The 23,548-nt window shown below is 28.0% G+C and overlaps 1 protein-coding gene across 1 annotated transcript; it reads left to right on the forward strand.

Annotated features, from left to right (window-relative positions):
- Positions 1-5,314: 5,314 nt before the first annotated feature.
- On the forward strand, positions 5,315-8,479 carry LOC136090790 (uncharacterized). The gene is made up of 2 exons (XM_065817734.1): positions 5,315-6,129; positions 6,248-8,479. Exon 2 carries the CDS (start codon positions 6,893-6,895, stop codon positions 8,327-8,329), a length of 1,437 nt encoding a protein of 478 aa, XP_065673806.1. The 5' UTR covers positions 5,315-6,129; positions 6,248-6,892; the 3' UTR covers positions 8,330-8,479.
- The last annotated feature ends 15,069 nt before the right edge of the window (positions 8,480-23,548 follow it).

Here is a 23,548-nt window from a genome sequence, read left to right on the forward strand (position 1 = left end):
TAAATGCATTTTCAGATATATTTTCGCTAGCATTTTCTCAAAAATATATTATGTAGTCAAATACCAATCAATATCAGATTTTGAACTATTTTTTACTTTGTACTTTTTGAGTTATTGTTAAAATTAGGGCATCGTTGCGTGACAACGATGTCACACTGCGACACTTTTATGCACATATTTTGAGTTTTATTGCAATATTATGGTAAAGTGTTTTTTATTCTTGAAATGAAAATATCGTAAATTTTTGTTTCCCTGATTTGATATGTATTTCGTTGTAGCATGGAATTGCTCTTTTGTCCGGAGAGATTTAAATTGCAGCTGTAAAATTTCTCAGTTAAAAATCAAAATTCGTTATCATAGAAACAGAAAATATATATGAAATACTTAAATAGCGTTTCATTGTTGAAACAAAAAACAAAAATTGCATCTATTCAACTCCCGACATATACTAGCGTTCAAAAGTTTAGAAATACTAAAAATGTTTTCAGCTTTTCAAGCATAGCCTTTCACAAAACTTCTTAAATTAGTTGAAACTTTAACAGGATTCTCTCTATGTTAATTCAATTTGTAACATAAACCACAAAAATTTTAAATTATAAAGGTTAATTAAATTTTTTTTTAAAAGGGTTCCGTGCAAAGGTTTAGAAACAGTATCATTCCTGGCAACGTTTTGAAATATACTCGTGAAGGCAAGGTAAAATAAAATTTCTATATTTTGGTTATACCTTGTTACAAAACTCATCTAAATTTTGATGGAATATATTAAATAACACTAAATTGACATATTTTTTAATAAAGGGTAGGTTTGGGTTATATGAGTATCTAGGTAATATGAGCATACCAAAAGATTTCTAAGATGTGAGCAGTGAAGTTCAAGTTACTTTATATTTTTTGAATTAGTTTTATTTATATGCAGTAACTAGCGGCTCTCATTTAATTAAGACGATATTCAACTTTTTGGTTTGTTATGATCTTATCAATACACCCAAGAAAATCTGTGGCGCGAAATTTTGATGTCGAAATGTAGAGATTTACTTTTTCAAAAAGAAAAATATGTTAACTATATTTCCGTTTCATTTTTGTTTGAAAAACAATGCAATGCAACGTTTATTTTTGACTTCATTTTTTTTTTCTTTCTTTAATTTAGGTGCCCCAAGAAGCACTTTTGGTCTTACCACAGAGCACTGCGGAAGAGCATTTGAAAAGAAGTTCACGCCTCCTTCCTTACCGGTGTTATAAAACTTTCTCAGAAGTGGCGTTGAACAATGGATCTCTAGCTTTTGAGGCAAGGACGCTAATCACTGCACCACAGTTGCTTAAAAAAGATTCCAGTGGTAGGATCTTAACAACGACTTTTTGCTTCAGAAACTCTGCGGGTTAACCAATTGGTCACGCAGACATTTAAAGATGGCTTTTTCATGTAATATGAGCTTGTGCTCAATTACCCAGTGTTTTTTAGTAAAAAATACCTAGTTTAAACTCTAAAATTGCAGTGGTTTTTGAATAAAAGCAGAATAAGAAGAAAAATTTTAATGTTTTAACAACATTAAATATTTTTCTGTTATCTAATTTCAAAAAATTTGTATTTTTATTGTTTAAAGGTTTGAAAATATATTTTTGTATATTTATAATTGTATATATAAAATTGAGTATATATAACGAATTGATTTTTTTTTTGCGTAAACACAAAGTATTATTGCTGCAATAAAAGGTGACTTAAAATTTAAACTAACCACTAAGCCACTGCAGCCGTGGCGCAGTGGTTAGAGTTCTGATTCAGAACTCGGCTCAATGCCTAGGTTCAACGCCGGCTCTATTTCAATAAGCGACATAGGTAAGGAAGGAGGCGTGAACTTCTAGTTAAATGCTCTTCCACGGTGCTCCATGATAAGAGCATAAAGACTTCTGGGAGCACCTAAATAACCTAAAAAAAAAAAAAGTTTGATCTTTCATTAATAAGTTTATTTTAATAAAGAATTATTATATTCCACAAATTAGTTATAATTGTCAGGTTGGTATCTCTTACTTAATTTTATTTTTAAAGCTAATTTAAAGTGGTTATATTATCAAGTGGTCTAGTAATACAGGCAACTTCGCTACTTTTTTAAAACCTCTGGTTTTTTAAGAGGAAATTTCGGGTGCCCAAATATCTAAGTTGATCATGAGTAGGGATCCCTAAATATTATTTATTCGCAAAAATTTTGGATCCCGCATAATTATTTTTGAAATTATTTCAATTTTCGCTTAAGGTGCTCATATTACCCTAATTTACCCTCTCTCTCTCTCTCTCTCTCTCTCTCTCTCTCTCTCTCTCTCTCTCTCTCTCTCTCTCTCTCTCTATATATATATATATATATATATATATATATATATATATATATATATATATAACTTTCTGGGTAATCTACCCAAAGTTTTTTAGTTTTACTTCATTATCATAGAAAGTTAGTCTGGTTAAATGTTTAACCGATAGAGCTTATGAAATAAACAACACTAGTCTCGGTCTTAGTCATGATATTAACGATCTTTTTAAAGTTCTCAAACGCAACATGTATCCGTCTTAATTGATTAAGAAAGTCCATAGCTCTTATATTAACAACACAATGTCAACATTTCATCGCGTTCGGAAAACCTACAAAATTATCAATATTTTAAACTTCCACATATTGGAAAAATAACTGATTTAACCAAACAAAGACTAATCACAATCATTAAAAGATATTGTGAATCGGTCACCGTATGATTGGTTTTTATTTCATTTAAAGTTTCAAAATTTTTTCCACATAAGATCTCTTTCCGACAGACTTTAATTCACTCGTTGTCTATAAATTTGAATGCGCAGGCTGTAAATCCTGTTATATTGGCGAAACTACTCGCCATTTAAAGACAAGAATAATCGAGCGCCAAAAAAGGGATAAAAACTCACACATTTAATATATTATAAACATACAGAGTGTTACCCAGGAATAAAATTTATACCGCGTTTCCATCAGATTGGGAATTTAGGCTGATGTCGGCTCGGCTGGCAAGTAAAAAAAAAAAAAAAAAAGCTCCATCATTTCAAAAGTTTCTTAGATTAATTACAATAACCTTGTATGGCTATAAATACAGAATTCTTTCTTATTCCTTTACTTTTTTTTATTATAAGTATAGAATTTAAATTTGTACAACAGAACTTTTAGATTAGTTTAAATTGCAACAAACAAAAATTGTAAAAACACAGTTGGAATACAAATAAATCACCGTGAATATTTCGTGAAAAAAATTACAAACAATAAATATTCACCTATAGTCTGTAGTCTCAAATAAAAAAATCAAAATATGAGATTTACGTGGTAAACTATCAATTTACAACATAATTCTCATATTTGGACTTTTACGTTTTAACTCGTCGACAAAGTACTCTAACAAATCGTCGTCAAAACACTCCTTCGGACCTTCTATTGCAATCATCATCAAGCTTTCTAATGTGCTTTGGTTTAGCTGATTTCGAAGACGGTTTTTAACTATTTTTAAATTTGAAGAAAATCTTTCAACGCAAGCTACACTCAAAGGAAATATAAGGAGTAACTTAGTCAAAAACATACAATTAGCATAAACACTTATCAAAACAGGGTCATTATTAATCACTTTCCATAACTCTTGAGGCGTAAAATTGTTTCTTGACTTAATTTAATTTTTTACTATCTCTTGATCTTTTTCTTTTGATATACGTATATCGAAACTGTTTTCCCATTCTCGGCGTTTATTAAATAACATAATTTTGAAACTTTCAAATTCGGTTTTTGTCTCAGTTTCTGAGATATCTGGAACTTGAACGTGTAATGCTCCAAATTTGTTACTGCTTTTTGGTTTGCCATAGTGAGCTATAAGTTGATCTAAGCTTTCTTCACCGTAACTAGAAAGTTGGCAATCGTCTTGGGTCAAAAATCGAAAGCGATGGCCAAAATTTCATTTGCGCGAAAGTGTTTTTTAGTTCACTTTTAAAACTATTTACAAAAGATCTAAAAATGTTTAACTCAAACTCACTTAGGTCAAAGTTTTTATTTTTTTTTAATCGGCTTGTGGCTGGTAACGAAAAAATTATTTCATCAGTTGCTGATTTCATTTCAATAAAATTTTTTTCCGTGAAATACTTTCGTCGAGTACCCGAAACTGAATCATTTAAACTATGATTTGCTTGATTGACATAAGTTGGAATGTCGCTGAGACTAATTCCTACTTGCGAACTTTGTAGTGCTAGCACAAGTTGGCGAATCGCTTCAAACACATCTAAGAGCATTAATATTGTTGCAATGTTAGATTGTGAACTCGCTTGTATAAATAGCCCGAGTGCTTCTGCTTCTTTTCGTTCGGTGTAACATGTTGACAAAGCTTGTAAAATTGGTTTATAACCTTTGAACACAACTAAACAAGCTCGATCGTGTGCAATCCAACGAGTTACACTTGGACACACTGGAACTATGGATTCTAGTTCTCCATAGATTTCGAAGCATTCTTGCAACAAATGCATGGCTAGTGTGCGGTATTTAAAAAACTTCCATAGGTTAAGTAAAAAAATATCTACCTCCATAATAGTAGGAAAGTCTTTCAAAATATGTTTAAAACATAACGCAAGTTTGTGACTTGTACACTAGGGTGTCCCAAAAATACGAAAAAAAAAAAAAAAGTTGTACACACCAAATTCTTTGTCTATACACTTATAGAAGACCACTAGTATTGAAAAAAGGTTTTTAAGATCACTTCAAGTGCTTACTGTAGAAATTTGAAAAAAGGGATTTTATTAAATATACTGATTTTTTTTAAACTCAAATATTTCCGCTTCTTCTAAATAAAAACTTACTCTTTTAACAATTCTAATAACTGTAGTTTTTTATAGTTTAAACATCTGTAATCATTAAAAAAAATATTGGTAGCTTTGTAGTAGGATATGGTGGCAACTCAATAACTTAGTATTATCACACTTTTCTTGATCACTGTTCTAAATATTAAGAACTTTTAAAAACAATATGTATATATATATATATACTGATATGTTTTTAATACAATAATTATTTGAGTATTATTTTTGTACTTTTTTGACAATTAGTTGTTTTCTTTGCAATTATTGATTTTGATTAAACCAACTTTATCTTATTTAAAATATCGACTTGTGAATACACCAACTTTGAAAGCCGCAATCTTGATTAAATAAGGTAAACAAACTTAAGCCAATCGTTTTTTTCTGATAAAAAAACAACGAATCAAACTGTTACTCTTTACAAAAGAATATTTTGCGTAGTTTATTATTACAAATTAAATATTGATAAAAATTAATTATAAAAAAATTAAAATATATTTATGTTATGGCGAAAAGAAAGAAGACTGCTAAAATAAAAAAATCCAACTATAATGTTAATTTAAACCCGCGTCGACCACTTTACATTCTCAGAAGTCCAATTTCTGTTTTTCCCATACACCAACTACCAACAAATGGAACAGTTCTACGATATTATCAGTATGTTATTACAGAAAAAAGTAAAAGGTTCAAGTCTACTCATGAAAATTTCTCTTGCAAAACAAAGAGTGGGAGTAGGGATATGGTTTGCCATGACAAAGATTTTTGTTATGAAAGTATGGAGATATGTTGCCTTAGAAAAGTTGTAAACATATGGAAATATGCTGGTTTTGGAAAGTATATAATTTCTGAAGTACAAATTGTTAAAAAATTTATTAAACTAAATAAACTGTACATTTCTATGCGAAATACAAGTTATCTTTCCTGGAACACAATTACCAAAAAAAATCACAAAAATCAGTTCGAAGAATTTCTTGAGAATTTATTTGATATTTCTCAAAACAACATAGAAGATAAAATCAAATCAGATAAAGATATGCCAAGATCGAATGATGCAGTTATAGAAGATTTGGCTTTTCTTCAAGATCAAAGAACAATGAGGAGAGGTGTAATAAGTGATAAATATGACATTGATATGCAGCAAAGAGTTGAAAGGAGAATTAAAAGGTATGAAAGAATGAGATCTTATGAAGAAAAATGTAGAGTTAATGAATATTTTGGATTGGATAGAAAAGTTGATTTTGAAATGGATGAAGTGATCTCTCATAACTCAGATGAATTTGAGGCATCAGGTAAATGATATCTCAAATTTTAACTTTAATTGAAAACTTTTAAATAACTATTCTTAATAATGGTTTAATTAAAATTTATATTTGCTTTATAAAGTAATTACTGCTTTTCGTTACTTAGGTTCTGCTGCTCACCAATCTTCAGTTTCTAGTGATAGATTTAGATTTTCAAGAAAGGGGTGAAACCCAGCTTCCAACACACACAAAGCTAAAGCGTCAAAAACACTCTAAGTTGGGCTGTTCAGAAATTGCAATAGAGTTTGACAGAGACAATCTTATATTAGCTACAACACCTGTTAGTGTTAGATGCGGAATCAGCATTCGCTCACAAACAATGTTTCTAGGAGCTGTTATTAAAGCTTTAAGCGGAAATGTCAATGACTTAAATATATCTAGAAACTCAGTAGCTAGAAGTAGATTTAAGTATATTGAAGATTTAGGTAGATTTGTTTACATTCAAAATATTTATATTCAGGGTGTTAGCTAGCCCAAAGGTGTATATTGGGGAATTCACAATGGTTTCAAAATTCCTAAAAATCAATGACTTTTATTTTTGATTCTTATTTTGAGTTTTTTAGGACAATTTCTTGAAAATTTCCAATATTTTCCTGAACAACAACAATAAATATTCCCAATACAGCAAAAACGTGGTATAATGTTTAATTTTGGCTAACACCCTGATATTAAAACAATCAATAGTAGTTATAAAGAGAAATAAATTCTTTTTAATTTAGGTACCACCATCAGATCAAGCTATTACGAAGAAATGGCAGGAAAGAATTTGATCTTGCACTTTGACAGTAAGTTGGTAAAAGAAATAGAGGAAAAGTTAAAAATTACTGTTAAGAAGGAAAGGGTTGCTATATCTGTTACCAGTCCTGAATTTGCTACAAAAGACGATCGCCTACTTGGAATTATACCTGTAGAGAGCACTAAAGGAAAAAATCAAGCCATTGTTATTCAAAACATTTTAGAGTACTTTGAAATAGCGGATAATATAATTGGAGTCTGTACTGATACTACATCAAGCAATACAGGTAGACTAAACGGAGCTATAATAATAATAAGTAGAATTCTTAATAAATGTTTATTTTGGTTTATGTGTCGTCACCACATATATGAACTTCATATAAATCATGCAATACAGGCTATCACTAAAGTTAAATCTAAGGGTCCAAGTAAATCTATGTATTTGGCTTTTCAAAGAAACTGGGAAACTTCTCATGAATCTGTGAATTCAAGAGTTCCAGAACTGAAAATATTTGATTGGAACAAGCTCGAAATAGGTAGCAAGCTTCCCATCTTGGCGCTAGCAGCTAAAGATTATGCAAAGTATTCATTAGAGAATAAAATTTTTCCAAGAAATGACTATAATCACCTTGTAAAATATTTGGCTTTTTATCTTTGCGTCGAATCTGATAAGCTTAAAGAATTTAAAATTCATCAACCTGGAGCTTGTCACAAAGCAAGATTTATGGCGGATGCTTTGTATATTCTTTCACTAGAGATGACATCCACTGTTATAAGCTTTTTACCTGATGAAAATAAAAAAGAAATAGAAACATGTGCCTTTATTGTTGCTGTTTGTTATGCTCCATGGTACGTTAAATCTAGATGCGCTCAACACGCTGTACTTAATGATTTTAATGCTTTTAAAGCCGCATATGTTATCAAGGATGAATTTAATGCTGATATTGGTAATGCTTTGATTAAAAGTTTTCATAAACATTCGTGGTATCTTTCTCCAGCAATAGTTGTGTTTTCACTCGTTGATTCTCACTTGGAAATGTCTGTTAAGTATCAGATTTTGAATTCGTTAATTTCTTTTCCAGTTCCAGAGCAAAAAAATATAAATATGGAAAAACCTAATCCAGTTTTAATCTTACCAAACAGCAAGCTTTCAGAACTTGTTACTGCTGATAGCTGGCTTATATTTTTACGCCTTGGAATCACAAATCAAGTTAAAGATTGGGTTTCTTCTCATCCCAACTTTTCAAAAACTGAATCATATGGTGTTTTTGAAGTTTTTGTTAAAGGACTTAGTGTAACTAATGACTGCGCTGAAAGAAACATTGGCTTAATAAACGACTTTTTTAAATATTCTCAAAAGGAAGAACAGCGCCAAAATATACTATTGATTGCAAGAGAGGAGAGAAAAAAAGTAACAAAGAATGTAACTCAAAAAGAACTTATAAATATTTAAAGCTTTCTATATGATAATATTAATATATATTAGTGGACAAAATAATCACACTGTTATTTATTTTATTTTGATATTTTGAAAAGCTAAAAAATAGAGATTTTGGAATTTTACAGTAAGCACTTAAAATGATCTGAGAGTAATTTTTTAGCATGTATTTGTCTTCTGCCTTAGTATAGACAAGGAATTTTGGGTGTACAAGAGGAGTTTTAAAAAAAAGTGTTTTTTTGTATAATTTTGGGACACCCTATTGTACACCCAATCCAAAAACACAGTGGCACAGCATCTTCAATGTAAGTTTTTAAACCTCCTTTTACACCAGAATTGACGCTTGTTGTGTCCATACAAGCAAAGCGAGCATTTTTAAATGAGATATTGTTAACTCTAAAAAAATTTTGAATAACATCAAAAACATGCGCCTTAACTTCCTTACAACCACACGCAGCAATAAGTTCAATAATGTATGAAAAATTATGAGTATGTGCCCAGTTTTTCCTGATTAACAAATGCGTGACTCTAAAGAAGGTTTTAATAACGACGCGTTACGTGTTTTTAATAAAGAGTTACGTGTTTTTAATGTTTCTTTTGCAAGAGTATTTTCACGCAGCATTTTCCAGATACTCGAGTCTTGCTTAGATATTTCATCAAAAGCTTGTTTATTTTTTAAAGCTATAGTATGCCTATGTGTATTTAAGTGATCTTTCGCACGCTCCGAGGGGTGATCTGCAAATTTGCCAGGGTTTTCAATAAATGCACGATTACTTTTTTTTCCAGGGGCAAACGATATGCAAACTTTACAAAACCAACCTTGTTTTGATGACGAATAAAAAAAATCGGGAAAAAACATCTCATACTTTTCTGTTGTTTTATTTCGTAGGTCATCTACATTTTTGATTGGTATTTGTGCTGGTGTGACTTTGTTTTTTTTTTTCTTTTTCCAAGAACTGAAGTTAAAGGAACTGCGTATACATCTTTTTCGCTTTCAGCTAATGTAGATTGATGAGGACTTTTACTTATTGCTGATGTAGGCTGAAGAGGACTTTCATTTACTACTGATTTAGACGGGTGTGGACTTTCACTTACTGATGATGTAGACTGATGAGGACTTTCACTTACTGCTGATGTAGGCTGAAGAGGACTTTCATTTACTACTGATTTAGACTGATGTGGACTTTCACTTACTGATGATGTAGACTGATGAGGACGTTCGCTAACAATAGATGCAGGCTGATGAGAACTTTTGCTTACTACTGATTTCCATTGTTGACTATAGTTTTGCACACTTGTTGTTTCTTTATGTTTCTCAAATAACGTTACAATATTTTTTGATTGAATTTTGTTATATTTTTTTTTTTAAATAGTATTTTCCATTATTTGAAGGCATTTTTGTTGTCGCTTTTATTTTATTGACTTAAATCGAAATTACTAATAGAACGTCAAAGATTTCAAGAATATCAAGGTCTTTGAAGCGAAACGTTTTTCAATAGAATGGAAATTTGTTCGAATAGAATGGATAAAAAGTTAAAATAATTTGCGTTGTTAAAAAAGGTTTCGTTACTTTAGTCAAATAAAACGTCTATATTTTATGAGTAAATTTTTTGGTCAAATAAAATGTTTGTAAGAAAAACTTTCACTGTATTTTACAATTAAATTCAATAAACAACTACGGCCGGGGGAGATTCGCAAGTAAATCATAGCGACAAATTTCTCTAAGTTGTAACTTTGAGTAAAATGTGTAAATTTAAAAAAAAATTGATTTTTGTATTTGTTAATTTTGTTTTAGTAAATTAAACTTTATGTTTATTAAAATTTTTGATTTGTAAATTTAAAAAAAAATTGTAAAAACTTTTGTAAATGTAGTATTCTTTTTTTGTTTTACGCAAATAATTTTTAACATTTACAAACACAAATGATTTAACTTAATTAATAATAAAATGCTTATACTAAAATGCTTTACCAGCAAATTTAATTTACTAACAGAATTTTTAATTACCTTAATAAAAACTTTTTATTCTTTTTTATTTAATGAAATTTTGAAATGACATTTACATCCACCAAAGTCATTTTTTGAATAATTACTGTGCTAAAATCTTTGTTATATTCTTAACTAAAGATAAACAGCATTCGTTAGTTTAAAATTTTTGTATTGTAAATAAAAAGTCTAAAATAAAAACACGAATAAAAAAACAAAGTAACAAGCGAAATAAAAAATCCAAAGAACAACTGACGTCGTCAATTAAAAAATACAGTTTTAATTTTATTTTTGACGAAATTGCCGCGCTTTTTGAATGACTTTGAATTGAATGACTTCCTTCGCTTTTTCTTTAGTAAAGAAAGTAATAGTTTTCGTTCAACTAAATTATTTTCTTCATTTACTAAGTACTTCTACATTTCTTGCGTAACACTTAAAATCTAAGTCTGTTTATAACAGGATTAAAGGTTGTTTTGTCATATTCATTTAAATGAAAGCTGTTTCAATGGTTTTAATCACGCTAGTTTTCAATTTGGGATTCGGCCTACAACAAACTTATATTAAAAATTAAAGAAAGTATGTACATAGAGTGGGAAAATTAATAAATAAATTAACCATTTAAAAATATAAATTTTAATCTTGTTCCTTTTAACATTAACCATGTCTGAAATTTATCTTTTTCAAACATCAAAAAAATCTGCAAGGATATATATATATATATATATATATATATATATATATATATATATATATATATATATATATATATTATATATATATATATATATAAATATATATATATATATATATATATATATAACTACTAATTTAACTCAAACCAACAGCAGAAACCCTAATAGATTCCCGTATGCTCCTAACACCGCAAAAAGAACTACTTACCAGAAAACTTTTATTCAAAAATACCTCCAAATCCTTCGTGATGGCGTCAGTGACCTCTACCTCCCAAGCAATATTGGAAGCTCTACTGCCTTTTCGATGCATAAATAATATTCCTCCCCTGTAGTCTTAGCAAACTATTGATATTAAAGGACAGAAAAAATTGTACAATTCATTACTTGTAATGCTAATCAATTTTAAATAAAGATTTATAAAATAAAAAAAAATAAAATATATATATATATATATATATATATATATATATAAATAAAAATATATATATATATATATATATACATATATATATATATATATATACACATATATATACATATATGTACCACGATCAAATTCAAATTTATTCTACAAAACAGTGCTCAATGTTCTTAAAACAATAAAACAATTATAATAAATTATCAGAATTCACTAATCATTTTTTTAATTTTACACAATGTTTTATCCATAAAGACTCTTCAGAAATAAATGCAAAATTAATAAACTTCAAGTTATATCTAAAGTTTATAAGATTTTAAGTTAAAAATGTTTAACTATTGTAATATTTCACTCTTTAGTGGAATTTTACGCATTCGTGGAATATGTCGACAGAGTTTTTTTTAATAATTGTGTCAACATATTCCACATACAATAGTATGTGGAATAATAGTTTCAACCGCTGATCTCAAAATATAACTGGATAGCTGGTTCTATTGTTTTTTCCGAAAAAAGTTGAAGCTAAAATTGGCCTCCCAAGATGGCGGCGATTTTGGTTCCTAGCGGTGAAACCGATGTACAATTTAAATGGCTATATCAAATTACTAAAAAAATTAAATAAATAAGCTTATAAATTTGTTAAAAATAAAAGAAAACAAATAAATTTTATAAATATTAGAGAAGAAAAGAAATTATTTTTTTGTATTATTAAATGGCATTTACAAATTTAGTTAAGTCTTATGTATAAGTATTGGGAACTAAAAACTATAAGTCTTATAGTTTTTAGTTCACAATGCTGTATGCTAGAAGGTTAATAACATAACAGTATGATAAACGGCAATCATTTCTACCCTCTATATTCTCTACTACTATATTCTCTACTTTTTGTAGTAAGATGCCATTTTGTACAAATTCTACACGAATTGTTAATTGAGTGCTGTGAGTATACAAAAACTTAGGGGTTTCTTCTAGAATTATATTATACTTGAATTCTATTATTGCATAAATTATTTGAATAAAATATTATTAAGTGTCACTTATACTGGTAAAAAAAAACCAGGTCTGAATTATAGTTATTTATAACAACTTTTAAAACAAATAAAAAGTAAATAATAGTTTCTTATAGTTTGAAGGATAATCACTCAATACAATTGAAGAAACAAATGTATATAAAAATACATTTGTTTGAAAAAAATTTATTTATATCTTTATATAGAAATGTTCAAAACATTTCCTCCTCTTTGAAATATCTCCTTAACTTTAATTAAATATCCTGCTTACCTGCTGTTAAGTATTATGGTTATATATTACAGCTTGCTGACTTTTTTTTATATTAATGAACTGTAAATAGCTGTTAAATAATTTTATAAATATGTTGTTGAGTTTATTTGCATAATAGATTGATTATATGACATTAAATTCAAGAAAATGATTTGCTAAAGAACATCATTAGTCTTAAAGAGAATACTGCTACACAAATGATCTTGTATAATCGAAAAACTGATTTCATTGGATATTTGGCAGCAATTAAATCTGCTTAAGGTATTTCTTGACTGGGTTGAAACAGAAGGCTCACCATTAAATTATTTATTATCATATAAGCTCAGTCAAAACCATCTAGAGCTCTTTTTTGGTGCTGTGAGATCTGCAGAAATGTTTAACAGCAATATCAATTGCCAACAATTCACATATAAATAACTTTTTATGCAAAGTACCGTTCAATTTTCAAATGAAAACTGCAGCATCAGAGATAAAACTCATATATATGTTTTAGACGATTCTTTTGGTGATTTTAGTACTAAAATATCTTTTACTGGAATTGAATTAATAAGAAAATATGATTTGTTGGAGAGAGAACCAACAGTTAGTGATCACGATAATGCAGATATTCCAAATTGCAACAATCTATTTGAATACAAAAAAACTTTGATCCTATATATTGCTGGATACGTAGATAAAATGACTTCAAAAAAAAATATCCTCATTAAATGTCAGAATGCACTAGTACTCCCTTTTCATTTAAAACAAAATAGCTTTTTAAAATTCAAAGACAGGAGGTTTGATTAAACCAACCATAAGTGTTATATGCAAAAAAACAGAAAGGTGTTTCCAAATTAATTGGTTGTTTTAATAAATTGCTTCTTTCCAAATGAAATTGGAATTCAAAATGCATTAGCAAGCGTTGCTTTGAGATCAGTCGATTTCTTGAAAATAATAATTGATGTAGCTCCTCATGTTTGACTCAACTATAAGTGATAACAATATATTTTCCTAGTTTTAGCTCATTTGGCAGTTTGGCTGCCAAATTAACTAGAAAAGTTTTAATTAAATTAAAAAAAAAATATATATATATATATATACATATATATATATATACATATATATATTTATATATATATATATATATATATATATATATATATATATATATATATATATATATATATATATATATATATATATATATATATATATATATATATATATATATATATATATATATAGGGGAACCTGTTGTACCTTTGACCACTTTTTGCTTTAAGGCGTTTTTTGCGTAGCCTATTGAGTAAATCCAAACCATTCAAACTTTATAATATTCTCTTATATTTTGCCCAAAAATTATAATTAGAACTTTTTTTTCATTTGACCAAGAAGTATCTTTTTCCCGCGTTTAAAAAAAAGAAGTCTATTGGTCAAAGGTACAACACGTACGTTGTACCTTTGAATTAAACATTTAAAATGTTATTATTAAAAAATCATGCAATGTTTGAACCCTTTTTAATATTTTAGCTTGTTATATATTATATAGAAACTTTTGGTCTATCTTATATCAATAAAAAAAATCTAATTATTTTGTAATCAATCCTAATTGTCTAAAAAAAAACTAGAAAAATCAATCCTTACAATCTTGCAAAGACTTGTGTATTTAAGTTACGATACTCAGTATTACTAATTTTTTTCAATAAAATCAGTTATTATAACTATTTAGATAAAGTCACATATTTTCTTTAGTTAGATGCTACTTACATGAAATAATTAGGATTAAGGTCCAAAACTTTAAACGCGATTTAATTGTACAAAACATATTTTCTAATATATACAGTTATTTTTATTATTTTAGATAAGAAAAGAGCAAAAATACATTTTTATAACTTATGTTAGCTGGCGGTCTATATTCATTTACATATGATCATAATGCTTTTTATAGAAAATATCTTAATGATGACAACAAAAAATACAATGATAAAAGAGTAAAATATATTAACTATTGCAAATAGTCAGATCAACATCAAACATAAGATACTGACGCTTAGATGAACCATGACCAATAATTGGTGGTGGAAGTTTCATAATAATATCCTTAAGTTCCAAATCATAAAGATTGTCATCTTCTCTTATAAACTTGTTACAAAAGTCTCCTGATTTCTTAAGATACTTAATTTTGTAAACTATACCAACAACTTCTAAAACTTCTGCTACATAAAATCTAGAGCATTTCTTTCCAGCCAACTTGACAATTAAAAAATCTCCAGAAACAATTTCACTTTCATTATGAAGTATATTTACTCCAAAATCAATTTCATTAGAGCTTTCATCATTTAAACATATGTCAGACTGACTAAAAATAATCTGCTTTGCCATTTTTTTTCTTTTGCTTGAAGAGGTCTTTTTAAATTGTTGGTTATTAGATTTTGAATCTAGAATAACTTTAATTTCAGGGGTATCAGTTAAAATACATGATTTTCTATTACGTCTTTTTGAAGTATTTATTTTTCTTAATTTGGCTTTAGGATGAGGTCGTATTATCTCAGGTGAAACAATTGATCTTGATGGTAAACTCACAGTAGAGATTTCCCCTAAAACAATAGATGACGTTGATGGTACACTGGATGGAGCAGTTTTAACATCAATAATCTCATTAGAAAGGCAAGCTTCAGTATTCACTATTGGCCTACCAGTAACATTTGCAGCTAAAAAGTCAATATCAGTAAAAATATTTTCATTAAATGGATAAAATCCAGTACATTTAAAACTGTTTATAATATTATTTGGTACAAAAGCATGAGGATAAGCTTGACCAACAAGGTAAGATATATCATAAATTGTGACTGGTTTGCCAGCATTGCCTGGTGATATCATCCAGTTATTCATGGCATTGTTATAAAAAGTTATAAATGGTCCAAAAACACCACGATCAAGAGGTTGCATTTTATGGGTTGTGTGAGGATGAAATGTCATTAAAACTATGCCTGATTTTTTTGCTAACTCAATAACAGAAATGTTTACATGACTCTCATGAATATCCATTAATAAAAGAACAGGTTTTTTAATTGACGGTCGCACATTACTAATAAAATGTTCAAGAAATTGCACAAAAATGACTTCATTTGACCATCCAGACTTATTAGCTGCTCCTACACTTCCAGGAGGACAATTATTTAACATGTAGTCTTTGAATTTAGCACGTGGAAATACAAGTAATGGTGGGATGCTATTTCCAGTAGCATTAATGGCTGCAATCATTGTTACATTGTTGCCTCGTTCAACACTAGTTATGCTCCCTATTTGTTTTTTACCTTATGGAGCTAGAATTTTTGGTGGTACGTGGACTGTGGTAATTCCTGTTTCATCACAGTTCCAAATATTTGATGGGTCAAAATGATAACGTTCTAAAACATTTTTTTAATTTTTATATACAATTCTTACAGTTTCTCTATTGAATGCAGAAGATCTACCAAGACTTGTAGGTTGTGGTTTACGTAGAGATAGCTTGTTATTATATCTTTTGCGAAAATCTCGCAGCCATTGTTCACCTGCACATTTATTTTTCATCCATGAAGTTTCAGATCTTATCTGCTTTAATGTAAGTCCATAATGCATATTTGCAGCATCTGCCAAGTAGTTTACCAAAATTAATTCTTCTTCAGTTGAGAATACTTTTTTTGGTTTGGTATGTGAATATAAATATTCGCAACTACCAGATTTTTTAAACTGCTTCAACTGATATATTAAAGTTGACTTTTTAATGTTGCAATGTCTTGCAGCTTCACTTAAACTCATTTTTTGTTGAAGCACAAAATTCACTGCATTTAGCATATCCATTTCGGAAATCTTTTTGCGAAAAACACCAATCTTGCTCCTTGGCATTTTAAAACTAAAATATATTAACAAAATTAATTAACTATTTCGATACATTTAATTCCCTATAGCTGAGCAGAAACTAGGTAATAAAATGAACTTGACAATAATATTGCTTCAGCTGTCCAACTAACTACATTAACAAAATTGATTATTCTAAGTGTAGTAGTGGTTCAAGAATAAATAGTGAATTGCATTAAAATTCAATGGAATTATTTCATCATCATAATACTAGAAACAATTTTGCATTAAAAAGCAATAAAGCACAGACGACGCCTAATAAGGTAGATTATAAATTTTATAATCTTGCCCTCTTAAAGTCCGCAAATTACCGAGGAAGCAGTTTTTATTGGTCAAAGGTACAACGTCCTTGACTGGTCAAAGGTACACGAGATGGGTTTCTTTAACAGTTATTATCTTAATCCCCATTTACGGTCAGACATAATCATCCAAAATTTTCCATAACAAAAAGAAGATGTTGGGTAATGTTTATAATGTCGTAGATGAATCAAACAACAATTTATCACAGTTTTAAAATCAGAATAAGATTAACACAAATATTTACTTTTTAAGAGTCAAAACTTATAATTGCTTGTGGATCAATACCATCTATCCTAAGTATAATGTTTTACGATAAGAAGAGTTGTCATGGACTACTATTTCAAATGACACTTCCCGTTTTTTTTAAATAATAATAGTAAGCCAACAGAGTAGAGTGACCAAAGGTACAACGTGGTCAAAGGTACAACAGGTTCCCCTATATATATATATATATATATATATATATATATATATATATATATATATATATATATATATATATATATATATATATATATATATATATATATATATATATATATCTATATATATATATATATATATATATATATATATATATATATATATATATATATATATATAATAAAATAATATGACACAAATAACTATATAAAAAATTCTAGAAGGAACCCCTGAGTTGTGTGTACTCACAGAGCTCAGCTAATAGTTCATGCGGCATTTGTAAATTAGTGATATCTATTTGAAAAACTAATTTCATAATAGTTTATTTTAAAAAGATATTTAGCTGCCTACCATGCAGTTATGTTATTAACCTTCTAGCACACAGCATTGGGTAGTTAAGAACTAAAAGGTGCATAAATTGTATTATAAACAATATTAAACAAATAATTTATAGTAAAACTAAAATTAAAAGAAAGTACTTAAATGAAAAATAAACAAAATAAGAATAAAATTTCAGTTTTTCAAACTTAAAATAATTATTCGAAAGATGTTTGGAAATTGTTAACTTGTATAACTACTAGTTCCTTATTTGTTCTTTACTAATGTTAAATAAACTAATTCTTAATTAAAAAAAAACTAAAATTTTTTATCTTATTTAATAACATTTATTTATCTTTAAAAAAGCAAGATATTATACAAACTTGTTTAGAATATATTTTGTTAAACAATAGAGAAATTTACGTAAATATGTAATATTGCCTTTTTTTTTTTTTTAATTATTGTTATGTAAAACCAAAAATTATATTTGAGGCATGTACATTTCATAATATTTATAAATGTAAATGACATATATCGTAACAAAAATTTCTTCATTTGTAATCAACCGAAACCGTCGCCATCTTGGGAGGCCAAAACTGGCTTCAAAAAATTTGCCGCATACGCTATCCAGTTATATTTTGAGATCAGTGAGTCTCAACATATTCTCTCTCTCTCTCTTTATATAAATAAACAATTCATAAGTAAAGTATTTGACAAAAAAATTCATTAAAATTATTTTTTTTTTTTTATTTTAAATAAACTGCTAACCATAAAAATTATATATTATATATAAATTATATTTTATATATAAATTATATATTATATATAAATTATATTATGTTTTATATTATGTAATGTAATTTTCAAAAGTAATTAACTTTTAAACGTAAAAGTAAAATAGCTTTTCACGTGATTTACTTTTACATGTAAAAGTAAATTACTTTTTTGATGTAATCTTCTTTTACATTACTTTTTTTTTAAAGTAAAAAATCTTACTTTAAAAAGTAAAAGTCGTTTCAAAAAAATAAGTTACTTATACGGAAATGTAAATTTACATAAAACGTTTCAAATTACTTAAGTAATTTACTTTTTGATAAAAATTAACTTACTGGAGTAAGCAAAAAAAAAGTTAGTAAAAGTGCCATCCCTATTGATTAGTATTGATTAATATTGGCAATTTCCATTATAAGAATGTAAAAACCATCTCAAGATTATTTTTTTGATTAAAATAATAATAAAAAAACACTGTTTCAGTTATTTTTAATTAATAGTTGATCCTGAAAAATATTTTATTTTGAAAAATTGAATTCAAAAGATTCTATGAAAAAATCACATAATTTCAAAAATTTTGTGCCAAATTAAATTCCTTTAAGCTGAAGAATTTGAAAAATTTCGCAAAAATTATATTCAGCTCATTAAATTCATATTAAGAAGACTAACCGGTAGTAACTTATAACTAATTTCGAATAATATTCTTATAGTTATAATATTTATGATTTATTTAACAATAAAATAATTGAACCTGTCATTTTGAAAAGGGCACAAGTCCATTTATTTTAACTATTAAAAAATAACAAAACATGGTTTTTAATAAAATAATTTCTACTCTACGAAAGAAATTTAACATAAAAGTAAGATAAATCAAGAACATATATAACTTATGTAACTTTTATTTTTTATAAAAAAATTTAAATCATACAGAAATTTTTAATTTAAATTTATTAACTAATTGTTAAAAGTTTTAGACTTGTGTCCTTTTCAAAATGACAGGTTCAATTGACAATTCCTCAAAAGTTTTCATAATGAAAAATGAAATCTCAAAAGATTCTACTGCAAATTAGAGAGACCTTGTAGAAAAACAGTTGTTTGACTAAAAAAAAACGAAAATTGCTTATTCAAATAAATAAACAAGTTTTTTAAACGAATTTTATTTTATCAATTAAATCCAGATTGTTTTTTACCACCATGATGGAGTTTAAGAAATCATTTGAAATGCGAGTACGTAGATGGCTATAAACCAAAGCGAATCCAGAGAAATCACGTTCAACTTTTACGCTGGAGAACGCTGCACCGTAAACTACTTGCGAAATTTCATAGAGCCGATCCCATTATGTTTTTTGATTTTTCTTCCAGTAAGCAAGAATGTTGAATTCAACGTCTAATGTCACTCGCGCTTCATTAAGAGCCCATTTTAAAACTAGTTGACGAATATCTTCATCTGATTCTGAAGATGCATTAACAATACCTTGCCTTGTTCCTCCTCCAGTATAGTCAATGAAACGGCGTAATTTTTCAGCTTCAACAACTTCTGAGTTTATCGGAAGTATCTCTTCAGAAGTATTTGATGAATATGACGCATTTCATTGTATGGATTCTTCTGTTGATGAAGAATTTGACTGTTCTTGTCGAGTGCAAAGTTTTTGATGGATTTTGATCAACTGTGTGATTCCTCTATTCAACAGTTCTGTATTAAACAGTTGATGATCCGATGTAAAGCAAAATCTAGGATCCAGAACTAAAGCAGCAATAAATGCTTCACATTTAAAAAAAACTTATTCTCGTGTATTAATTGCGTTGGTCAGTAACAATTTTAATCCCAAATCACCTGCTGGAACGTCTTCGATTTCTATTTTCATTTGAATCCATCGAACGTAGAATAAACTCATTGATAATTTTGGTGATTGAAAATCCATCATTGCTGAATGTATTGGTAAAAATGCGTTGAAATATTCATCAATTAAGCTCCATGATGCATCATTTAACTTTAACTTGTCGTGTCTTATCCTTTGATATGATTCTGCGTTGGTATGAAAATCTTTTACCATCAAAAAAGTGGAATCCCAACGAGGTGCAATGTCTATACGAGGCTTTTTTAGATTTTTATATGTTTGAATATATGCTACTTTTTTGGATTCAATAGCAACCTTTCTTATATTATTCAATGCATCTTCAAACATTGACGTTACGTCCTTGGCAGCTAGCTGACACACATGTGCGCCACAAAACATGGCTGAACAGAACAATCCTACCGATTTTTCAACGCAAACACTGTGGGCTTCACTATAATTCCCTTCTTCATTCTCTAAAGCGCCAATATCAATTTCTTCGTCTTCGAAATCTATAAATTCGTCACCATAAATTTCAAGGATTACTTTCATTTGATCTTGTGCATTTTGGAGAATATTTGAAGCCTTCATCATATTCTTTCCCTGATCTGTGCAAGTTGTGTAGATATCATTAGCACATTTTACAATTTTTCCAATCACATTTTCCAATTGAGCAGCCAAAATTTCGCCAAACTGTCGACCTTCTTGAGTAATTATGCCTAAGGTTCTGTCAACTATTTCCCCGTCCTTGATATATCTGCAACTAACTCCAAACACGTTTCTTCCATATCGCGACGCACTATCAAACATCAACGACATAAGAACATTTTCAGTTTCTTCTCTTATTAGCGAAAAAATATTTTCACATGCATGTTGAATGTAGCGTTTCATGCTGTGACGATTTATAAAAATATTGAATTTTTTGAGTGCATTTTTTACTAAGGTAATTCCGCATCAAATCACCCAAAATTTAGAAAATTTTGAACCATGGGTCTTCAAATTTTTTAAAAACCTCTTTGGCTGTTGAATCTTAAAAAGAAAAGTTAACATATAAAATTTTAGCTAAAAATGTTGAGAGGTTGATAAGATACTGCAATTTTAATACTGACCTGGTTTCCTAAAATGACCCGGTTTTTATAACACTCTGAAAAAACATTTTTCTTAAAATAATAAGAAATAAAAATGGCAAAAACATGAAAATAAACATATATAATGTTTTTTTGATGCTGAATTCAATAAATGTACTTAAAATGCTAAAATATAAAAGGAACATGCTTAAAAATTAATAAAACAACCAGTTTCTATAAAACAACTTTGGGGCCCAATATTTCAAAACACCCCCATCAAAAAAAATTTTTTTTTGCTGTTTATAATCTTACTAGGCAAAAAAAATCTAACTGGAAAAACGACTGAAACATACGGAACTTTAATTTTAAAGATGTATCAAATTTTCAATAAGCTATTTTAAAAAACTTTCAAATAGAATTCTGTAAAATATTATATTTAGTTAAAAGACTTCTTAAAAAAAAAAAAAATTTTGTTATATTTAAGGAAGTCTTAATTATATGATAACTTAGTTATTTGAACTTAACAACTGAAAAAATCATCCTGTTTTGTTTTATATAAAAACTGGATTAGTGTGATATGGATGTGCATTTGTTTTTAAAATTTTGACAACTTTTGTAAAAGTTTATAATAACTAGTTTATAAAAAGTTCAGTTAAAAAACAGCATTCGTAAATTTTATTTAAATTTTAACAAATTAACAATTTGATATATATATATATAAATTGTATATATATATAAATATATCTATAAAAAAAATTAACAATATCTATCAGTGTAAAAAATTATACAACAGTGGGATTCTGAAAAGGTTTGAATTATTTCTATATTAAATTTTTTTTTTACTAAAAATTAAGTAGGAAAAAAGAATTCTCTTTTTTTTAGGAAATACATTTATACAAAGTAGTTTATTATTAGATGTGTTCTATTGGGTTAATGACATCAGATGCATGCGAAGGCCAACAAGATGTTATTGGAACATTAAGCAACGAAGAAAAAATAGCTATATCATTACGCTGTAACATTGAACTATCAAACTTAACAACATTATGTGAAAAATATGCTACAAATTATTCGAAAATGTGTTCTATATGGCAGAAAGCATGCTGTGATCCATTCAAAAAACATACAAAGAAAATTACAAGTAAGTAAAAGTAGAATTTAAGTATTTTAATATATATATTTTTTTAATTTGTGTTTTCCAAAACATAAACAATGTTTTAAACAATTGTGCAGATAAGCTATATACAACTATACATACAATTATACTATATACAAAATACATAAAGCCATAAAGCTATATGCAATTATATATACAATTCAATTACTTTTAGAAAATCTTAGAGTAGTTACGATAAATGAGTCACAAGACATGATGAGGAGTAGCTTAAATTTTGCTCCTGGGAAGAAACTTTGCAAACCCTGTAAGCAAAAGATTGCCAAAAAAGCAGATCTTAAAGAAGAGAAGCAAAGTCAGGGTGAACAAGATGAAGATTTTCTAATATCATCATTCAAATCAAAAAGACAGGAGATCAATGAAGAACTTGAAAATTTTAATATATCACCTCTAAAATCTCATTCAAAGTCATCAAAACATATTCTCTCAGAAGGAAAGCAAAAAGTTGCGCGCATCAACGAAATGGTAAGTAACCTTACTAGAAAAACTGAAAGTCAATTCAATGTTCCCTCAAAACTGTGTTATGAACCAAATGACATTAAAAAGAAGGCTGAAAACTTTGATGAAATTATGAGCTTGATAAAAGAAAAAATTCTATGTTCTGACAAAAGGACTATTGTTCAACTTCTAACACTGGCATCCCCAAGTTGGTCAATATTAGAAGTACAAAATAACTTTGCAGTTACAGAATACCAAGCAAAAAAGGCTAGACAACTTTTTAATAAAAAAGGATTGTTGGCTATCTCACCTTTGTATAAAGGGAAAGTCTTACAAAAAGAAATAGAAGATTCTGTTAAACTTTTTTATGATTCAAGTGATTTATGTAGAACTATGCCTGGAAAAAAAGATTATGTTAGCATTCAAAAGAACGTCCATAAACAAAAAAAACTGCTTTTGTGTAATTTAAAGGAACTATATTTATTATACAAAGAAAACAATCCAGAAATACAAATAAGTTACTCAAAATTTGCTTCACTTAGACCAAAGTGGTGCATTTTGCCAGGTGCAAGTGGTACACATTCTGTTTGTGTTTGTTCTTATCACCAAAATGCCATATTGCTAGTAGATGCTTTAAATATTGGACTAAAGTATAAG

The sequence above is a fragment of the Hydra vulgaris genome, chromosome 14 (genome assembly GCF_038396675.1).
Source record: "Hydra vulgaris chromosome 14, alternate assembly HydraT2T_AEP".
In the NCBI taxonomy this organism is placed as follows: Eukaryota; Metazoa; Cnidaria; class Hydrozoa; order Anthoathecata; family Hydridae; genus Hydra; species Hydra vulgaris.

Coding starts and splice junctions, on each gene's coding strand:
- LOC136090790 (XM_065817734.1), top strand. CDS start 6,893: ATGGCAGGAAAGAATTTGATCTTGCACTTTGACAGTAAGTTGGTAAAA.